Here is a 22,320-nt window from a genome sequence, read left to right as displayed (position 1 = left end):
AAACATGTATCTCTATGCTTTTAACAATCCCAATATCTGTCTCTCTCTTTTAGCTATTAATGTATGTGTGTGTGGCAGGGGTGCATGCATGCATGTATGGAGTCAGGACAGCTTTGTGGAGTGGGCATTCTCCTTGTACCTGCACATTTATCCTGGTCCTCAGGCACTGAGCCATCCTGTCAGCCCTCAGAAGTACATATTCTTCTGACCTAGATCACCTACTTAATGAACAGTTCATCAGTGGGTAAAGGAACTTTGCCTTCTGGCCACTGAACCAAGACTCATGGCACTTTTGCCTGTGGCTTCCTTCAGGTGGGGGGGTCTTGCCATCCTGCAGTCTGTTGATGCAGAGGAGGGAAATGTGCGAAAGTCCTGGTTCATCTCGCCCACATATAGTGAGACTTGAGGCATAAACCCCAGCTTGTCATCTGTGGAATGGGATGTACCACTGTCAACTGCAACCTAGGGAAAGACTTGGTAGGAGCAGGTACCCATGTCCTTCCCTCCTGGGAGGAGAGTGTCACAGGGGAGGGCACAGCCCTGACAAAGCCTGTTGCTGTCCTTCCCTCCCCCAAGCTGCCCTTGGTGACAAGGCAGAGGAGGCTACACTGAGCTCTCTTTACTCCACCCTAGTTCCTGGAGATGAGTGTTGGTGCCATGAACAAAATCGTCCCCCAGGTAAAAGCTGCCTGGGCCTGACTGACTCTTGACCTAGGGGCCATCCTGGGGATGGAAAGGGCTCTGGGGAGGGGACCCTAGGACCTAGGCCACATTTATCTGCCCTGGGGACTCCCTCCAAGTGAGAGCCAGGAGTGCTGAGTGGCAGCACCGAACACCTAGGCGTGTTAGGGCACTGTCACCAGGAGGGCCTGCCTGAGTCACTTTGGGGGACAAAGGAGGAGTGGGTACTGGGCAGAAGCCACTCTACTGTACAGGTGAAAGTCTGGGAACGTGAAGCAGGCAGGATGAGCCTGGGCTGTGAGAGACCAGACGTTTGCCCAGTCTGCTTCTGGTCTCTTGGGCAGGCAGATGTGGAGAGCAACACGGCCACGGGAAGGAAAGCCCGCCCTGGAGGTGAAGGTAAGGACAGAGGTGGGGGTCAGGCTGGGCGCTGTGGGTCTCTCCCTGGGAACTACCCTGAAGCTGGGCTTAGAGCGTCCAAGGCTACAGCTCTTCTACCCCAGTGTGGGTGGTGATATCTGCTCCCAGCTTCCTGGCCTTCAGGACAACTCTGGGTGGGCAGGGTACTAGAAACAGCTGAAGCTAAAAGAGGTTGGGTGATCAGGTCAGTGGTGATATGGCATTGGATAGGAGGCCCCTGGTTGCTTCTCCATGTTGGTGACTATTTCCAAGTTGTCATTCAGTGTGGCTGTCTGTAGCTGTGGTTTTCTTCCTCTGCCCTGGGTGGGCAGTTGCTGCAGTTTCTGGCTATAAAGTGGGCATCTCCACCAAGGCAAGCGCTCTGCCTGATGCTCCAGTCTTGCCTGCAACCCCACCTTGCACACAACTTACTCTGCACAAATATTTGAGGAGCGACCAGTCAGCTGGCCCTGCTGCCCAGTGTCAACACAATCTCCCTGGTGACCCAAGTTTACTGTGTTACTGACCACAAAGGAACCACCAACCAGGGCTCTCAGAGTCTAGATTTTTGATGTACATTGTGTTTCCTGTAGGCCTGTTGTCTCCTCTTACCAGCCCACACCCACATGCCTTCATTCTTCACCCCACCAGGCCTCTCCTCCCACACCCTCTCCCTGGAAGGCCTGCTCTTTGAGGCCTCTGCCCTGCCCCACCTTATAAATCAGCTGGTTTCCTAGAGGTCCCTGTATCACCCGGAGCTCCTCAGGGTCCTGTCCACACCTCCCCAGACACCTTTCATTTGACACTGCAGGCACAGGTCTTGCTGACAGGTGACTGGAAACTTGAGTGGCATGAATTAAATGACCCCAATCAGGATCCTCCCCTTGTCTTCTGTATCTCTAGTTGGCACGCTTGCACATGCACACACGCACACACCTAAACACACACTGCATCAGTGAGAGCTATGCCTGCCTCAGAGCCTGAGGGTTGAATCAAACCTGCCTCTGCCCTTCTGTGGCCTGACACAGGGGACTTAGTTCCCACCCTCCTTCCTACTTGACCATGTGTGGCCCTCCAAATAAGGCTGAGAACTCTCTGAGGTGGACAAAAGCTACTTTCGTGCCTTCTACAAAGCAAGGTGCCCACAAGGCACCCAATAAAGCTGCTTTGCTTCATTTTGCAAGCAAGCAAGAATTAGAGGAAGTAAGCCAGGCATAGTGAATGGTACACAGGCTTAAGCCTAGCACTTGGGAGGTGACGGTAGGCAAATTTCTGTGAGCTCAAGGCCAGGCTGAACTTACTGAGTTAGGATAGCCAGGGCTATATAGTTAGACTCTGTCTTGAAAAACAAAAAGAAGCAAGAAGAATTAGGGGAGCCAAGCAGTTCTAGAGCATGGGACATCTGCCAGCTACTCCTGTTACTGCTGTCTCCGCATCCCTAGAGAGAGCATGGCACTTGGTAGACAAACAGCAAATACTTAGCTCACACTTAGCACCTGCTGTTTTAGAATAAGCGTTCAACAATCCAGCCCCCAGCAAACTACAGTAACCCTCGTGGTATTGGCTTAGCACTCAAGGAGACTGAGACACAGAAAAGCAAATGGCTCACTGTGTGGCCCAGCTAGGAATCCATGGAGCTGGGACTCCAGGCCGCATTCTGGGGGAATGGCTGGAAGTGAGCAAAGGGTCTGGGTTTTGGCATCAAATGGGTTCACACCCAGAACAGGGGTGACCAGGACGATTGCTTCTTTGAACCTCAGTTTGTCATCCACAGAAATAAAATTCAAGGTACAGTCCACCGAGTCAGGGAACTCAAGGAGCTGGAGCGGCTGGTCATATCACACCCGCGATGGGGAACAGGGATGAATGCAGTCACTGCTTGCTGCTCAGCTCTTCCTCCACTTATGCAGTCCAGCATCCCATTTAGGGGACGGTATTGCCCGCAGTGAATGAATCTTCCCACTTCAATGAATACAACCAAGATGATCCTCCCCACCCCACCCCACCCAGTGCAAGCAGGCACTGAGGCCCCTCTGGGTCCACAGATGTCCACTGTCCTATGTCCTTGGTCATGAGGATAGTCTAGGAAGGACAGGAAGGAGAGACAGCCTCTATGGAACAGGCTAGCCCCTGATGGCATTTGGTGATGACAGAGGACAGGCAGGACCAGAGAGTGTCATGGAAGGCTTAGGAAGGCTTCCTCTGGCCCTAGTACTCCCTGACTAAGGAGGGCAGCCTGCAGGGTGGGGTGGGATCTTGGGGGAATCTCTACACCTCTTTGTTGTCTTCCCCTCCACAGGCTGTGGCCCCCTCTGCTGCTCACGCCGTGGGGCCTGCCTCTCCGTCTCCCTGCTGCTTCTGCTGGCCATGCTTGCCGCCCTGCTCGTTGTGGCCACCGTCCTTGGACGTCCATCCCGCACACCAGGTCAGCAGGCAAGAAGGAGGCATGGAGACTCCAGCCCTGCCTGGCTTCTCCCTGAGTGACTTGAGTGGTTCCCTAAGGTGTAAGCGGAGATACCTGTGCATGCGTGGATACAAGTCTGAGAGACCATTTGCATACGCATTCTTGACATGCGCTATCTTAATTTCTTCTTTTAATCTTTAAAGTTTGTTTTTATGTGATGAGTATTTTGTCCGCACATATCTATCTATAGCTATTGTGTGCTTGATGCCTGGGGGTGACCGAAGATGATGTCAAAACCCCCTGGAACTGTACTTACAGATGGTTGTGAGCATCCATATGTGTGCTGGAAATTGAACCCAGGTGCTCTGGAAGAGTAACAAATGCTCTTGATTACTGACTGAACCATCTCTCCACCCACAATGTGATCTACTGAGAGCTCCTGGTTTTGATGTTACTTCCTCTAAGAAATTCTGACTCCCGGGCTGGGCTAGGAGCTTCCTCTTAGTGCCCACAGCCACTGCATTTCTCATCCTCCTTGCTGACTGCCCTGGGTATCTCAACCACACATCAGGCTATGTCCAGAATTTCCCTGCTTCAGTCCTGAACTGCCCAGTGCAGCCCCCACCTCAGGGAGCAGTTTAGGGAGCAGTTTAGAGAGCTATGTGAGTTTGATCCAATAAAACTCGGGCCTAATGGGAGATCAGGAGTCTGGAGCCAGGCTCTCCTCCAATCAGTGTGGTGGGAGTTAGGGTGGGAAGCACCGTGGGAGATGGAATAGACATGAAGTGAGAAGGGAAAGTGAGGATCGGTTAGCAGGGAGCAAAGGGATAGCATCCCCGGCATCGGGAACAACATGTGTGGAGGAAGCAAGAGGGCAAGAAGACAGTGGATATGAGCAAGTGGGGTCAGTGCCCAGGGCCTCAAAAGCTGCCCTTGGCAGAGAGGTCATATTTCAGGAGCCTGGGGAGGGGGTGGTCCCATCCTTCTTCCTAGATGCCTGAGAGACGGCTGCATGATGAGGGACAAGGAAGTGTGAAATCAGCATTCCACCTGACAGTGCAGACCATGGGCTGTGTGTGCACATGTGTGTGTATGTGTGTGCATGCAGGTGCCTGCTTGCTTGTGTTCACTTGTGTGTGAATCACTGTATGTGTGTAGTTACCTGCCTGCATGTACATTAATGTGCTTGTCAGTGTGTTTGTGTACATGTGTGTCAGTGCATGTATGTGTGTTTGTGTGGGCATCTGCTGCTGTAAGCATGTGCACAAAGGTGTAGATGTGTGCATGTGAGCACATGTGAGTGCATGTGAATGTGTTCATTTTCCTGTGTGCATCTGCAACAATGTGTGTCCCTAAGGGTGCCTCTTGTGACTAGCTGAGGTAGCTCTGGGAATGGAGACATGACTCCTACTGGCTCAAATACACTTGCACATGTGCCCATAGGCACAGCCTATGACTTCCATCTCTTTAAGTCAGTTTCTCCTTTAAATCTTGGGTCACCGTTAGGGGTGAGCATCCCTCTTCCTCAGGAAGGGTTTAAGGGTAACACTTCTTACAAGTACTTGGAGGAACAATAAAAAAATATGGAAGTTTGCTGTTAAGGTATACCCAGATGAAGGGGATTATGACACGATGTCCCCAGACAGCCAAATATACAGTTTCCAACCAGCTAACCTGTTCCAGGAGATCCATCATTAAAGCTGTGTGACAGATGACATGCTGTTCTTAGTGCTTCCTGTGTGACCAAACCACTCTGCACAGCCTGTGAGCCAATGTCTAGAACAACAATGTTCCTGACGTCCCACATACCTCTGGGGCTAGGCTATGACCTCTATTTTGAGGACAAAGACCCTTAGGCTGGAGGAGGCCAGGTCACCTGTGCCTGCCATGCTGTGGCATTGCAGCATTGGCAGAGTAGCAGCTTCAACTCCACACATGCCTTGGAGTTCAGAGCCTCTCTGCTGCCCTAGGCCCTCCAGGGGCTCAAAGGGGCTCCCTGAGGGACCCTGTGTATTGCCACCTCGCCCACCCCAAGGTGGCATTTATGAGCTCCACCTTCACTCTAGGGCCTCTCTTGCCTCTACAGAGACTCACTCCTGTGTGACACTGGCCAACAGGACGGGGTTCTTGTGCCATGACAGAAGGCACTGCATCCCAGCCCATACGGTGTGTGACCGCATCCGCACCTGTCCTCACGGTGAGGATGAGGCTGAGAGCTTGTGTCGTGAGTATCCCTCAATCCCACACCCCTCTTCATTCCCACAACCACCTTAGCTTCCCTTGCAGCTCCGTGGAAATTCCTTAGTACCACTTCCATGTCCTCACATCTGTGGTGACATGGCACCTCAGCCCAGACCTTCTGCTGTACACTGGGGGATCTTTTGATGCCATCTTCACTCAGCACCTGTGACTATCCTTCCTGGCAGCCTTCCCTGACTCCTGACAGAGGTCAACAGCCCTGTTTCGGGCTCTTACTGACCCTTGCTTCCTGTGTCATGTCCCCAGTCACACTAGCATCACATGTGCCACCCCATCGGGCTATGAATACCTTTGTTCTGGTCTGCTTGATCCTGGGGTCCCAGCACCTGGGACAAGGGTATCTGGAATGACTTTCTGAATGGATGAGCATGTGAATGAATGAATCAGAAGACCTGGCTCCATGCCTTAGACACCTGTTCTTAGGAGAACGGAGCTCGGCTATGTGAAATAAACACAAAAGCATGAATTAGTGGGGAAACCCGAAGCAGGAAGACAATTATGATCTGGGGCAGGGGTAGGGGTCACTGCACCTCAGATCCTTGAGAGCTGGATTCTGAAGAACCAAATCATTTATCCCAAATCCAAGAGCTGTGCACATTTTAATCCCAGCACTTGGAAGGTGAATGCAGATGGTCAGGAGTTCAAGGTTAACCATTTCAAGTTTCAGGCCAGCCTGTGTAAATGAGACCCTGTCTCAACAACAACAAAAATCTTCACTGGGTCCACACTCCAGCTCCTATCCCATGAGCTACTCCAGCAAGCCAAGAGAGGCCGCCCAGCCTCTGCTTAAGTGTTTCTAGGATGGGGAGCTCACTCCTTGAGGCTGGCCTGGGTTTGTGTGAATTTGGGTCACCCTGTCCACAACTCCCTGATGTAGATGCTACTTTGGAATTCTGGGGCCCATGTGTAAGAAATCTGGTTCTACCTGCTACTTTCTGATGAGTGGAGGCTTCCTGGAGGGAACTAGACCCTAGATTAAAGGTGGCAGGTTAGCAGAGGTGACAAGGGGGACTTCTGCAGTGAATATGCACACAATGCTGAGGGTGGGGACATACAAGGGGTGCTCTCAGGGACCCCTTATCACCCCATAAGGATTGCACAGAGTAAGAACACTCTACTCTTTGGAACAGACCTCCTTCCTGGAAGACCTCCTATACCCTTTCTAGAATGAATGGGGAGACTGTGGTAGGACAGGGTGATCCAGCTGCAGGTGGCTGAGGTATTGTGGTCAGAGCTGAAGCTTGTCCTGCCCTACTTGTCCTACAGGAGATGTGCCCCAGAGCCTCCCCAGCTTCCTCCTGACCACCTGTGGAGACCCAGATTCCTGGATCTACTCAGACCAGAAATGTGATGGCACCAACAACTGTGGGGACTGCTCAGATGAGCTGAGCCCAGGTGGGGATCTGGGCACAAGCAGGTAGTGGCCAAGGGTATGGGCTGAGCAGGAATCTCTACGGTTCCCTGTGTACTGTCCCTGAATCCTGGGAAGAACATTTCCACTCCCACTTGAACACCCCTGGGTGCTTGCTATGAGAGGCTCTTCTGTGGAGAACGCTTATCTTCAGGGTACTGATGGGCCCTAGGACCCAGAGGGTGACTGAGCAAAGAGACTGTGAAACCTTTCTGGATCTGAGCCTTCTGTCCTAGGCACTTCCTAGCAAACCTAGGAGGAGGGCAAGGCAGAACTGGCTGCCCCAGTTCATATGTGGGCAATCCCAAGCACCAAGAAGGGAGCAGACAACTACGGGAAGGGACTGTGGAGTAAACAACCTCCTTAGACATCCTGACATTCTCTCCCCAGCACTGGGAGATGCTTAGTCAGTGAGGCCCTGCTGCACAGCATGAAGACCCAAACCCATCCCCATGGTAGAAAGAGAACCGACCACAGGTTCCACATGCCACACATGTCCCATGTCAGGTGCACACTCACACACACAATAAATAAATGTAATAAGACAAAACTTTAAAGGTAGGGTGTTAAGGACGCAGCTCAGCGGGTATAGTGGTTCTCTAGTGTGCACGAGCCCTGCTCTGATCCTCAGCCCTGCGTAAATGAGCTATGGGTACATTTCTATAACCCCAACACTCTGAGAGTAGAGGCAGGAAGGTCAAAAGTTCAAGGTTATCATTGGCTTCACGGTTGAAGGCCAGCCCGAGACTCTGTCTCAAAAGACAAAAGTTGAGGGACAATCAAGGAAGACACTGTAGACCTTAAGCCTCCACACTGTCTGTGTCTTCTTCATATGTGTACATGCCTGTGTGGGCACACATGCACACACATTCTATGCCCAGTGTTAAATCCACAGACATCTTCCGAGCACTGCTAAGGTGGCCTGTGCCAGATTCTGGAAGGGAGAGTCAGGAGTCAGACCCATCCCCTAGGACCAACCCATTCTGGTGCCAAGAGGAAGTACTAGGACCTTGGAGACTCTACCAGCCATCTCAGAAAAGGCATCACGGAACAGGCCCTAGAGAACAGGGGCCAACAGTCAAGGCTAGTGTGTAAAGAGGAATGGGGGAGCCACAGATACAGGACAGGGGACAGAGGAGTGAGGCACCCCCAGAGCATCCGAGGGATCACTGAGGCAGAGTGAGAGTGGAGCTGAGTTGGGTGGTGCAGCATCTCCGCATCCATTAATCCCTAAGCACTGTCTGGTTGAGCAGCTAGGAAGTGAAGCTTAGCCAGGCGAGCAGGTTACACAGCCTATGTAGGAGCGGTGAAGCTGCAGTTCTCTCTGCTTCTGCAGGGAAGCTTGCACAGTCATCCCCACGCTGGATGGCCTAAGGCTGTAGGAGCTATGCGTGTTGCAGATCTAGAGAGCACCCTCTTATCTGGAGAGCCCAGGACAAGAGCTTCAAAGGCTGCTTCTTCCACTGGCTCTTGTCTCCCCAGTGACTGCGTGCCCGCCCTGTGGCCCTGGGTGGTGGCGCTGCACACCAACTGTGTTCAAGTACTGCAGCTGTGTTCCGAGGGTTCTGTGCCGGGACGGAGTGCAGCACTGCTCTGACTGGTCAGATGAGTTCTCCTGTCCTGGACCCTGAGTGAGCCTCCCTCCACAGCACAGAGGTTGGCACCCGGAACCTTTCACCAGAGCATCAAACCCTAGACCACAATAGCAGGAAGAAATCGTTGCCATCCACAGTGACACCCGGCCCCCATTGTCTCTGAACAGGAATTGTCTTTCCTCTTTTCGAGTGTCTCAGCCTCCACTTGGGCACATTCAATGACAAGGAGCTCACCACCATGTTAGGCAGATTCTAATAAAGACGAGGTGTCTGCCTCCGTCCCTTTAGGCCTGTCAATGGGACCACATAGAAGAGACATGCTCAGCCGGGCGGTGGTGGCCCACGCCTTTAATCCCAGCACTTGGGAGGCAGAGGCAGGCGGATTTCTGAGTTCGAGGCCAGCCTGGTCTACAGAGTGAGTTCCAGGACAGCCAGGGCTACACAGAGAAACCCTGTCTCAAAAAACCAAAAAAAAAAAAAAAAAAAAAAAAAAAAAGAAAGAAAGAAAAAGAAGAGACCTGCTCCTTGGCTCCAGAACAGGCCTCAAGTTCCAATCTTGTCATCCCTTAAAGAGATAGATAAATTTGTGTCTTAAATGCCAAGTGAGTTTAGTCCCATGGGTTGAAAACAAAGCGCACACACATTGACCGTCATTCGGTGCCTAAGTCAGAAACTGCAGAACTCAAGGCCGCTGTAGCTTGTTGCTCAACTCGCCAGCAGCCCCGACTGATCACGTGAGGTTGCACGTAGCACTTGGGACCTGATATCGGTCTAGTTTCCCAATCTCCTGGAGGCTTGTGGCTGTGGAATAGAAGACCCAGAGAAAGCCCAGCTTAAAAGAACCCCTCAATGCCTTGCTTCACCCCACAATCGCCTACAGGTTTATATTTCTGTCCTGAAACCAGAACGAGCCATTTCCCTGCATACCTTCTAGCTTCATAACACCCAAGCAGGCAAGAATGGGTGTGTTCATTAGACAGATGAAGAGACTGAGGCCCAGGGGATGACTTGTCCAGGATGGACCCTGGAACTGGGACTCAAAGTCAGTCTGTGTAACTCTGACTTCAGGGCCTCCTCCACTATTAAAGAATAGAGCCACACCTTGGCTGGGGACGGGGGGGGGGGGGACCTGTGAGGAGGGGGTATTAAAGAGGTAGCTTGAGGGACAAAAGTATCTTGTCCTTATCCTGAAAGACAGACTTGGGATCTGGCTATTGGGGCCCCTGTTGGAAGAGAGAGAAACAGCCCACTAGAAATTAACAGAGCTGTTTTTCTTTGTTAATATCTTGTGAGGCTTGAATTGAAAATGGCACCCAAGAAGCACCACTTGTGTATTCCTTCAGCCATTTCTGAGCTGAGCTGGAGGCTGGGGGCTGGGGGCTGGGGGCTGAGGGCTGAGGGCTGGGGGCTGGGGGCTGGGGGCTGGAGGCTGAAGGTTGGGGGCTGGGGGCTGGGGGCTGGAGGCTGGGGGCTGAAGGCTGAAGGTTGGGGGCTGGAGGGTTCCTGTGGTGCCACTTGGGACCGCCAGCCTCAGCAGTGCCCCTTCAGTTGGGGTCTCTGTAGAAGGTGGGGGCGATCTTCAGGAGGAAGGACATTACAAGCTTGGCCCATATGAGAGCCATGTAACCGCTGTGATTAAACCATGGATTATTCGACAGGCTGGAGGGGCCAAAGCGTGGGCATATGCGGGAAACAAAGATCTTCACTTCATAGTAAGAGTGCTGGAAACTCAGAATAGCAAAAGCAAATCAGTTTATTTTGTGACCTTGCAAGGCAACAGCTTAGAGGGCAGGCTTGCCTAGTGAGTACAGAGGGTATTTATAAACCCTAACGTAAGACCGCCCCCTGTCGTGAATGATCGGGAGGGCACAGCCTTACAGGCATGGAGGTCTCATCTGTCCTTTGCATTTGCGTGCATTCCTCTGTTTTATATCCTGTGTATTTCAAGGCTTATCAGACGCAGGCAAGCTTGGCTATGAGTAATTTTCTATTCTCAACTTTTTGGTATGGATGGGGGTGTAGCTTAGCATAGTGTGTATAGGGGTGTGCAGAGCGGCAGGCATTAGCAGAGGGCCAGTGTTTTCTGTTCAGTTTTCACTGGGACTAATTTGGCTCAAGGCACCTTCAAAAATGAATCATCAAAATTTTCTTACAAGGTATGTGTGTCTTGGGGGCACAGTAGAGGAGAAAGAGTAAATCAATACAGGTAGTGAGAATCAATACAGGTAGCATCTCAGTTTATCCTGCTGGCAGTGACCAGTGAGGGTGCCATCAGGGAAATTAAGCCCAGAAAGTGGACTGTTTAAACAGAATCTAAAAACTGTCTCTTGCTTGGTAGTGGTGGTACATGCCTTTAACCCTAGGACTCAGGAGGCAGAGGCAGGTGAATTGGTCAGTTCAAGGCCAGTTTGATCCAGGATAGCCAGAGCTACATGGAGAAACTCTGTCTCAAAAATAAATAAATAAAATAAAAATAAAAATAAAAATAAAATAAAATATAAAATAAAACCTGTGTCTTAGTTAGGGTTTTACTGCTGTGAACAGACACCATGACCAAGGCAACTCTTATAAGGACAACATTTAATTGGGGCTGGCTTACAGGTTCAGAGGTTCAGTCCATTATCATCAAGGCAGTAACATGGTGGCATCCAGGCAGGCATGGGGCAGGAGAAGTTAAGAGTTCTATACCTTCATCTGAAGGCTGCTAGCAGAATACTGGTTTCCAGGAAGCTAGGATAGGGCTCTTAAAGCCCACACCCACAGTGACACACCTACCCCAACAAGACCACACCTCCAAATAGTGCCACTCCCTGGGCTGAGCATATACAAACCATAACAACCTGAGTCTTAGTGTTTTGGGAGATAGAGATCGAAGTGCTTTCTGTGTAAGCACGAGGACCTGAGTCTGAGTTTTTAGCACTTACAGGCAAGGCAGGTGTGGGGGTGAACAACTGTACCTCTAGTGCTGGGGGTATGAAGGTACAGTGTACAGACAGGATCCTGGGGGCTGAACAGCCATCAGCCAACCTGGGGAACTCTGGTTCAGGGAGAGAGCTTCTCTCAAAAGACAAGACAGGGTGATAGTGAGCTGGCTCAGCAGGAGAAGGCCCTTGCTGCCAAGCCTGATCCCTTGAGTTTGATTCCTGGGACCCACAAGGAGAGAACAATCTCTTGGGGCTTGTCCTCTGTTGACATGTATGTCCACACATGCACACAAAAATCAATGGAAACATAAATAAAATAAATAAGGTGGAGAATAGGTGATGGAGACACCCAGTGCCTCCATATGCGCGCGCGCACACACACACACACACACACACACACACACACGTATGCACCATACATAGTAAATAACTTGATTAGTTAAAACCTATTAGGGAGAGGCAAGGTGGCTTGTGCAAAGCTTCATCGTCACATTGTGTGCAGATTGCATAGCTTGACATTTATGGAGCACCTCACTGTTCCTGAGCATGGTAGTCTCAGTGCCTGGAGTGTGCAGAGCAGCCTTGGACGCTGGCGCTGGCTTCTGAGCGGGGTCTTGGCTGCAGGCCACAGTTGGTTTTCAGCAGGAGGAACACATTGGATCCCTTCATGTGAAGAGAAACATGGAGGCTGGGGAATCAGGATCTAGCCCAGGCTTTTCTGCAGGCTCAGTGAGAGGAAGAACATTTGTAAAGGTTCACGCAGAAGACTGGGGTGCCCAGAGGACTGTGGCTCTCACCAGCATTAGTAGTGGGGGATCTGTATTTCCCCTGTACCAATGCACACTACTGAAAGCCCTTATCAGCCTGCCTCTGCGACCCCATTTCATCTCTAGCCTACCACCATGCCTTCTTGGTATCGTTGGACACAACTTCCCAGCAGCACAGAGAGGTATCACACAGCTTTTTAAGAGCCAGGGGTTCAAGGTTGACAGCCCCAAGTCCAAAGGCTACTCTGAGCCTCCTGAAGTCTTGCTCCTTCAGCCAGGTCTCTGCAGATGAGAAGCTGGAACCTGGCAGGTGCCACAGAAGGTGTGCAGAAGGTAGATGGCATGTGTTCCTCTCCTGTTTATTGGTCCTACATAAAGGAGCAGGTGCCATAGCCACCACCCAAACAATTCTCTATAAGGGATTCCGGGAAGATAAAGGCCTGGGGCCTGGTCCAAGCTGACCCACCCCTGGCGCCAGGCTGCAGAGCAGAGAGACAGCTCGGCAGTCAGTGCCAATATTTGCCCTAGCCCCGCCTCCCTGGCCCCAGCCCCGCCTCCCTGGCCCCAGCCCCAAGATCAAGGCTCTACACCAGGTTCTTGGCTATGCAAACAGGAAGGGCTGGATGAATGGAGGAATTTAAAGTGGCTCCAGCTGGGCCCCAGGGTTTGGGTTGAAAATCTGCTCTGGGTTAAGTGCCTGCCATCTCTGTTTGCCGGGGCTCTCCTTTCATCCTTAAGCTCACAGAACCAAATTTGCTAGAGTCCCTAGGAGGCTCAGGCAGGCTTTTGGCAAGAGGACACTACTTCCCAGAGAGAACAGGGGTTGGCCCAAAGCTGCATTGCCCAATGGCTAACATAGGGTTCTGGGGGCCACACAAACTCCAGAGCCACACAAGTAATGTCTGTGTCTCAGAGTCCTTTGTTTCTCTTTTTTTCTTTTGAAACAGGGTGGCTTCTAACTCACTATGTATTCAAGTCTGTCATGAGTCTATACTAACACACACACACACACAAACACACACACACACACACACACAGAGAGAGAGAGAGAGAGAGACAGAGAGAGAGAGAGAGAGAGAGAGAGAGAGAGAGAGAGAGAGAACACACACACACACACAGGGACAAAACACACACACACGGGGGGGGTGGGGAGGGAGGAGGAGATTCTGTCTCAAAAAATTAAACACACATAATAAAAATAACTAATAACAAATTATAACAACGTACTGAAAAACAAAGCTGCTGGCTTCATTATTTTTATTTGGGAACTAGGTTGCTTTCCTTCTTTTGAGATAGAATCTTGCTATGTGGCTCTGTCTAGCCTTGAACTCACAATCTTCCTGGCTCAGCCGTCCAAATACAGGGATTATAGGCACATGCCACCAAGCCTAGTGGGGGTACTGTTAAGTAGGATAGTACACAAACAGTACACTACCTCAATGAACCTGAGGCTGGCTAGAAGGCTCAGTGGGGTAAAGGTGCTTGATGCCTGAAGATCTGAGTTCCACCCCTAGATCTCATATGGTACAAGGAGAAAACTGATTCAAACTAATTGTCCTTTGATCTCCACAGTTTGAGAGTGTGAGACTATGCATGTATATAGTAGTGTGTGAGTGTACATGTACATGTACATGTACATGTACACACACACACACACACACACACACACACAAAATACAGAATAAGTAAATGAGACATTAAAAGAATTATCAGCAGGCCTGCCTGGCCCCCTCAGCTTTGATCGGCCGGAAGAAAGACACCCCAGCATTCACCCTGGCCCTCCTGTTCCTTAGCAGCTACTGTTGAGCTGGCGTGGCCACTGCTGTCCTGGAAGGTAAGGACAGATGTGACTGGAGCTCTGATGGCCCAGACTGCTTTCTTCTTGGGCTTGTTCCTCATAGCATACCAACATGGGTCACATTTTTGACAAACAGCCCCCACACATCAGGTTTTCCTTTGGCTGCCTTCTCTACTTCCAGTCAAGTTGCCTGTGTCTGTCTCCTGTGCCCTTTCTGCCCAGAAGCTGTAATTGAGCGCTGCCACCATCTTGGTCATTCTCTCCCTCCGTTTCCATAATGGCACATTGTCCTGTCTTCCTGTTTGACCATTACTTCTCACTAAGCCTGTCCTCTGCCTCCCTTTAAATACTGCCATCCCCTAGGGCCCCATCGTAGCCATCTATTTGTGGAATTCCTTTCTTCCCTTTGGAATATAAGAATAATTGCAGATCCTTGCCACAAACTAGAGAGAGAAACTCCCTTCTAACCCCATAACGTTTAACATGTAACTCCAGGTTCTTAGCCCGAAAGCTGTTTTTCTGCCTGATTCTTTTTTTGTTTGTTTGTTTTTGTTTTTCGAGACAGGGTTTCTCTGTATAGCCTTGGCTGTCCTGGAACTCACTCTGTAGACCAGGCTGGCCTCCAACTCAGAAATCTGCTTGCCTCTGCCTCCTAAGTGCTGGGATTAAAGGCGTGTGCCACCACTGCCCAGCTTTCTGCCTGATTTTATTCTCACCTCTGGCTTCTGTTCTTCCAGACTCATCACTGATGGGCACGAATTCCTCTCAGCTCCATCACTACCCCCCGCCCCCAGCTGCTGTGTCTGTCTATTCTGGCTGGCTCTTCAACACTAAGCAGAGAGCCTGCCTGGCAGCAGGTGCTTCAGCAATATGCCATGAGTGAAGGACCTGCTCTGTTCTGCATCCCTTTGTCTCGCCTCATGTCTCACATCGCTCGCCTGTGGCCTGCCCTCCACACCAGCCCTGGAGGTTCCTTTCTGAAACATGGATCCCTCCCAGGCTAAGTTCTTCAGTACTCTATGATTTCCTGGATTGGTCCTCGCCAACTACTCTAGCTTTATCACACAACTCTTCACAGCTTGCCTCAACTCCACACGTAGAAATACTGTCACTAGTTCCCACACTCCACAGAACCCTGAAGGCCTGGCCCCTGTCCTCTGAGACTTGCTAGCTCATATTCACTTGGGAAAGAGACATTCTCGCCTCACAGCTTGTGATTACCCATTTGAACATCTTGCTACGGACTCACACTTCCCAAAGCACGCAGAAATCATAGCATTGGCTACACTCAGTGGGAGGTAGAAAGTCACTTGTCTGTTTTCCTTAATTAAAAGGATGATGTGACTGGAAGAACAGAAGCCAGAGATGAGAACAAAATCAGGCAGAAAACAGTTGCTTGAGGGCAGAAATTGTCTCATTTGCTCTGCCTACCTGGGCCTGCACTAGGTGCCCAATAACTGTAAAGAGATGACTGTGCTGGCCAGGTCTCCTCAGAGAAGCAGAACAGATGTGTGTATTTCTGCCCATCTACCTGTCTGTCCGTCTGTCCATCCATCCATCCATCCATCCATCCATCCATCCATCCATCCATCCATCCATCCATCTTCTCTATCTCTACATATCTGAGAGACTTCTTTAAGTGAACTGGCCTGTGAAGATACATGGGCTGGCAAGCCTGAAGTGTTTGGGGCAGGCCAACAGGCTGCAAGTTTCCCTTCTTCACAGGGTCTTGGTCTTTTCTCTCAAAGCCGGTTGCATGATGGGTAATCTGTTTTACTCAACGTTTACTACTTTCAATGTTAAGCTCATATTTTAAAAAGGAGCTGATGTTTTGGAATATATGTATAATATATATGCATAAATATATATAAAAGATATATTAAAATATATAAAAAACAATTTTTAAAAAGAGGCCATAAATTTGAAAGAGAACAAAGAGACACAGATGGAAGAGTTTGGAGGGAGAAAGGAGAAGTAGGAAGTGATGTAATTATATTATAATCTAAAAAAAAAGTTGGGGCTGGATATGTAGCTCAGAGTAAGTGCCTGCTTAGTACCTGAGGCCCTGAAATTGTTCCTTTGAAAACAACAGTTCGTTTTCAAGCAACATGTGGGCTGGTGTTTGACCACATCTGGGTGCCATATCCAAGTCACCTTGACACAAGACTGACAACCACAGTGAACCTTGGCTTCCTTACTTATGAAATAAATAGTTGTTATCATGTTCTAGGATTCCACAGAGAAATCATAATTATAATATCTGGGGTAGGCTTGCGGTCCCACTCACTATTGGGAGTCCACTGTTAACTCCATTTTACAGATGAGGAGACCAAGGCATCAAGGGAAAGAGGTTTACTGAGTCCCAGAAAGAAGGACTAGACTGGATTTTCTGATTCTCAGCCTAGAGCTGATCCATCTGGGTCTGAAGAATCATCTTTGAAAATTGGGAAAAAGGAAATTGTGAGAAGCAGGAACTGACCTCAGGGGTCACATAATAAGCCTGGTGTTGTCACCCTGATGTCAGGATAGGTCTGGGCTATTTATTTATTTGCTTGTGTAGAAGTTTCACCTCCCAACAATAAGACTCAGACTCAAAATATAGTTTCAATACCTTGGCCATATTGCTAGGCTTTTCTCTTATTATATCATAACTTAAATTATCCCATTTATTCTCATCTACATTCTCATACCTTCCTCAGGCAGATCTATGCCTGGCTCTATCCCAGAATCCTTCCTGCTTTCTGGATGTCCTGCCTTCTATTCTACCCTTTCCTTTAGGCCATAGGTTTTTAAATTGGCAGGTGAAGCATCCATACAATATTTAAGAGGAGGTGGCTGAGAGGTTAAAACCAAGGCCTGCTAGTCCTTAAATGCTCTGGCTTTCCCATTCTTCTGTACTTCCTCCAGACCCCAGGGTTTGGTGATGGGGTGACCCACCTCCTTGCCAGTCTTCAGCCCACGTAGCCCCTTCACTGCATTACTCCAGCCCCGCACTTTCCATCACCGCATGCTTTATTACTGATTCTGACCCTCTGCCTCCTCTTGATAAAGATTCCTGAGATCCCTGTGGATAATCTGGGATAATCTTATCCAGGGCTTGTATGTGGCTCAGTGGCAAAGCAGTCACTTAGCATGCACAGGCCCTCAGCATAGTAAAATAACCCCTCTTGAATTCTCTTAGGCATATCACCACAGTCTCTGTTCTTAAGCAACGTATCCCAGGTTTTATGGGAGGCTACTGCTAGGCTTGCCACTGAGGGCACACATGTGTGTCACTTTGTGTGCCACACATCACAGAGGGAGATCTTGGAGATGGCTAAGTAGTTAAGATCATCTGTTCTTCCAGAGGACTCAAGTTCTGTTGCCAACACCCACATTAGGTGGCTCACAACCACCTGTAACTCCGTCACTCTCCCCTGGCCTCTACAGGCACCAGGCATGCATGCAGGGCACTTACATAAATTTAGGTATTAATCATACACATGAAGTGATGAATCAATGGTAGGGGGGGATGCCGTTTCAAAAGACAAATTCCAAATGGAGTCTTCTAAACTTCACAAATGCGCATTCACACACATCGTGAGCGTGCACACACACACACACACTACAAAACAATACAAAAATCAGACTAAGAAATAAAACAAGCAGTAAACAACTACAAACAATTTCAAGGTAAAGCATTACTTATCCTAAGTGCCAGGGATCTAGCTTAATGATAGAACATTAGCCTGGCACACACAAGGCCCTAGATTTGATCCATAGCTTTAGGAAGTTTAAAAAAAAAAAAAAAAAAAAAAAAAAAGGCCTGGACCTCCCATGTTTGTCAAATATGAAGTAATTACCCTAGCCATATTATACCCAAGTAGGCTGTTGACTCCACATACTGCAAGAGCACTGGGCAGGCAGGGACAAGAACACCACCTGCAGGCTGGCCATGAATTCTTGACCTGTTCCTCAACCACTAAAATAAAGCCTAGATTTCCACTTGAAAGACACAATGAACTGTTGAGGTCACAACAAGAAATAGTTGTTTAAAGATTCATCAGTACAGGGAAAGGAGAACCTTAGAACAAAGGATTTTTAAAAGGGAACTCTTAAACCAGGTGTGGTAGCACACGCCCGAGCAGTCAGTAGGCAGAGGCAGGAAGAGATGATGGCGTGGCAGTGATGGTGCGTATTTTGGGTGGAGTGATCAAATTAGGCTCAGGTTTGATTGACAATATACACTGTGTTTGATGAGCAAAGTTATTGGTACTAGGAACTTGGTTAAGGTATGCTACTGTCTGCCTAAATAACATTTTAGAAACAACTTTTAAATATTTATTTTAAAATAGGTGTCTGTGTGTGTGTGTGTGTGTGTGTGTGTGTGTGTGTGTGTGTAGGTGCTGAGGCCAGAGCACCTTTGGGACTCAGGTTACAGGCAGGCCTGAGCTACCCAGTGTGGGTGCTAGGAACCAAGCTCCAGTCCTCTGCAAGAGCAGCATGGTTTTAGCCACTGAACAATCTCTCCAGGCCCATAAATGACTTTTTGTTTTGTTTTTTTCAAGACAGGGTTTCTCTGTGTAGCCCTGGCTGTCCCGGAACTCACTCAGTAGACCAGGCTGGCCTAGACCTCAGAAATCCACCTGCCTCTGCCTCCCAAGTGCTGGGATTAAAGGCATGTGCCACCACTGCCCGGCCATAAATGACATTTTAAAGCTCAATCTTATGTGCACAAAACCCTGTGTGCACTATGCTGGTGAGGTCTGTGTTTCTCTGACACAACATCTGAGACAAACAACCTAAGGAAAGATGCACTCGGCTTACTGTTTCGGTGCCTTGGTTCTGAGCTGGTGATAAGGAACAGCAAGGCAGGGAGTTGAGTGTGGAGCAAAGCCTCATGTCAATCTCACAGCAACCAGCGAGGAGAGACCTCCACTTTATAATAAAGTGCATCTCTCTTTTTGTTTTGAGGCCTTGAATTTGAACTTGCTGTGTAGTTGAGGATGACCTGAAGTTTCTGATGTTCCTGCCTCTACCTCCTGAGTACTTGAATTACAGGCAGTCACCACCCTTCACTCCGTTTGTGATTCTGCAGCTTGGACCCAGGCTCTTACACATGCTAGTCACATGTTCCACTGAGCTACATCTCCACCGCTACACTCCATTTCCCAGCACCAGTTTTCTGCATTGGCTCTCCATGGCTTTAACAAAATACTAAAAAGACCCGTGGAATACCAACTTCAGAGAAGCGCTCAGACTAGGCATGCTAAGTGCCATTAAGGTGGCACATGCTTGTAATCCCTCATTTGGAAGTCGGGGGCAAGAGGGCTGTGAGTCTGAATTCAATCCTAACTACACGCATATTGAGTTCAAGGTAAGTATGGAATACATTAAGACCCTGCCTTAAGGGGCTGGAGCAATGGCTCAGAGGTTAAGAGCACTGACTGCTTCTCCCAGGGTCCTGAGTTCAATTCCCAGCAACCAAGTGGTGGCTCACAACCATCTATAATGGGATCTGATACCCTCTTCTGATATGTCTGAAGAAAATGACAATGTACCTCACGTACATAAAATAAATAAACTTAATTTAAAAACCCTGTCTTAAAAAGAAAACAAACAAACAAACAGCCAAATGGTTCATCGAGGAGACTTTCAGTGTATGCCTGTGATTTGGTTTGATTCCCAGAATCAATCTCTCTCTCCTCTCTCTCTCTCTCTCTCTCTCTCTCTCTCTCTCTCTCTCTCTCTCTCTCTCTCTCTCTCTCTCTCTGACACACACACACACACACTCTTTTCCCCCCAAATGGGAGACTCACTACGACTCACAGTTGACAAATCTTAGTCCACAGTGGCTTGGCAGAACTCCTATTAGGCCTGTGGTGAGACAGGATGCCAAGAAAAAAGTATGGAATATAAGTGTGTTACAAGCCGGGTGGTGGTGGTGCACGCCTTTAATCCCAGCACTTGGGAGGCAGAGGCAGATGGATTTCTGAGTTCGAGGCCAGCCTGGTCTACAGAGTGAGTGCCAGGACAGTCAGGGCTACACAGAGAAACCCTGTCTCAAAAAACCAAAAAAAAAAAAAAAAAAAAAAAGTGTGTTACGCATACAAGAGAATCTATAACATGACCCCAGACATTAGCACAACAGACTCCATGATGGAACCATAAAACTCAGCACATAGACAGCATCACTTGCCAACACTAAAATAAAATTCTAATCCATCAAAGTCCAAAGTTCTGGGAAAAGTCTCTAAATGTATTAACCTTGCTTTTTCAGCCTCTGTAGTACTGCTTCTGGCTAACTGTTCTTGTTAACTGAAGTATGTCAACCCAGAACATGGTTTCTGTGCTTAAAAGCTCACCCTGAGAAAGGCTCAGTGCTATACTGGGAGCCCAAAACCCCAGTATAATTGCTGGCTGGCTAATAAAGACTTCCTATTGGCTTAAATCCTTGTACGAGCAGTGTTCTCTGGTGGCTACCCCACAACACAAGATGAAAGCTGCTTGAACCGACTGCTATCAAGTGAGTGACAAGTGCTTAGCTTTCTAACAGATTCCAAGCCAGAGCCATTAAGACACAAACCCACAAATGGTTTAATCCATAAGGAAGATTGGTGCCCTCATGATCCAGTCACCTCCCAAAGCCTGCCTGTGAGCAGGAATAAGCCTTCAATATCTGAAACTTGGGTCCATTTAAAATCCTAAGCTTAGTGTGGTGGTGCCTACCTGTAACCCCAGGCTAAACCACATAATGAGACACAGTGTCTCAAAACATCAAGACGAGAACCTCCAATCCATAACATGCTCTGTATTTGCCTTGTCACAGATTTCACAAATCTGAGCTTTTGTTGCTATGATCCTGGGTGGTCTTCTGTATAGCCGTAGCACCATGCATAGCTCAGAATAGCAAATGCAACCCAAGACCTACCTTTAATAAAAACTTGGCTAACCTCCAGTGTTTCCAAATGTCAAATCAATGTTTTCAATTCCTTGAGATTATTTTCTCCCTTCTTTAGTTGCCTATAAGTCTTGCTGTTAACAGCCTTTTAAATACGGGTATGTCTAGAACATTTCTCAATCTGTGGGTTGTGACCCTTTGGGAGTCACATATCAGATGTTTACATTATGATTCATACCTAGCAAAATTACAGTTATAGAGTAGCAACAAAATAATTGTATGGTTGAGGGTCGCCACAACATGAGGAACTGTATTAAAGGGTTGCAGCATCAGGGAGGTGGAGAAACTCTGGTACAGAGACAGAAATAAAAGATAATTCACAAACCCAAGTCATGTATGTCATCTAAATTTTCCTAGTAGCCACATTAGAAAAGTAACACCAGGCATTTATATTTTTATGCTTTCTGAGTCACAGTCTCATACGGCCCCAGGCAGGCCTGGAACTCACTAGGTGAGAAGGACCTTCAACTCCTCTCGGTTTTCCAATTCAGTCTGCCAAGTGCAGAGATCAGAGGCATGTGCCACCACCTCTACTCAAAGTATTTTTCAATGACATTAACACCTGAACATGGAAGCACTCTATGCTCAAGCTTCCAGATCAAAGTCTTTTCTATCCAGTGTCCAGTGTTTACACGGCTAGGAGTTACAGCCTCGATACTCACTGGTTATCTGTCTTCTAGGTGCTTGCTGGAAATCTTTTAATGTAACCCAGGCAGGCCTTGAGTTCCTGATCATTTGGCCTCCACCTCCAAATTTTGATAGACATATGCTGTGCTCATCTAGAAATTCTGAATCTTAAGTCTTACTACAGACCTGCTGCAGTTAACTCTTGCTAAATTGCTTCAACTGCACAGTTCTCACTGCACAACTGCTTTTAAACAAAAGCCTCCTGGTGCCAGGTGTAGTGGCATGCACCCAAACTCTGGCTAATTTGCCAGCCACCTGTCTTTGTAAACAACAACAACAAAAAAATGTATTGACAGGCAGCCATATTGATTTACTGTGTATAGCTGGGTATTTCTAAGAAAATTCTTGTGGTCTGAAAAACCTACAATCTTTATCATTGGGCCTTTTCCAGTAAGTCTCAGGATGGGAAAAGCTTCTGCCCTATTACTTCCAAGACTGCCATAAGTCACTTGGGT

At 48.6% G+C, this 22,320-nt stretch overlaps 1 protein-coding gene across 7 annotated transcripts in view; it reads left to right on the top strand.

Annotated features, from left to right (window-relative positions):
• The first annotated feature begins 522 nt into the window (after positions 1 to 522).
• The window catches only part of Ldlrad1 (low density lipoprotein receptor class A domain containing 1), a 24,486-nt gene continuing 2,688 nt past the window's right edge, over positions 523 to 22,320 (top strand). Inside the window, exons 1-7 of one of the 7 annotated variants that reach the window (XR_013110531.1) lie at positions 552 to 678; positions 936 to 1,080; positions 3,380 to 3,505; positions 5,571 to 5,708; positions 7,010 to 7,138; positions 13,388 to 14,274; positions 19,192 to 20,668. Coding sequence is in view for 4 of the 7 variants with exons in the window: in XM_034501568.2 (XP_034357459.2) it covers positions 643 to 678; positions 936 to 1,080; positions 3,380 to 3,505; positions 5,571 to 5,708; positions 7,010 to 7,138; positions 8,637 to 8,785 (723 nt within the window). In the remaining 3 variants the exon portion in view is untranslated. Of the gene's footprint in view, positions 679 to 935; positions 1,081 to 3,379; positions 3,506 to 5,570; positions 5,709 to 7,009; positions 7,139 to 8,636; positions 9,031 to 13,387; positions 14,275 to 14,975; positions 20,669 to 22,320 lie in introns of those variants that run through there. The other 6 variants (XR_013110530.1, XM_076934536.1, XM_076934534.1 and 3 more) reach the window with 6 other exon arrangements.

The sequence above is a fragment of the Arvicanthis niloticus genome, chromosome 5, assembly GCF_011762505.2.
Source record: "Arvicanthis niloticus isolate mArvNil1 chromosome 5, mArvNil1.pat.X, whole genome shotgun sequence".
In the NCBI taxonomy this organism is placed as follows: domain Eukaryota; kingdom Metazoa; phylum Chordata; class Mammalia; order Rodentia; family Muridae; genus Arvicanthis; species Arvicanthis niloticus.
The sequence above is the reverse complement of the archived record's forward strand: the minus strand, read 5'-3'. Positions and strand labels throughout refer to the sequence as shown.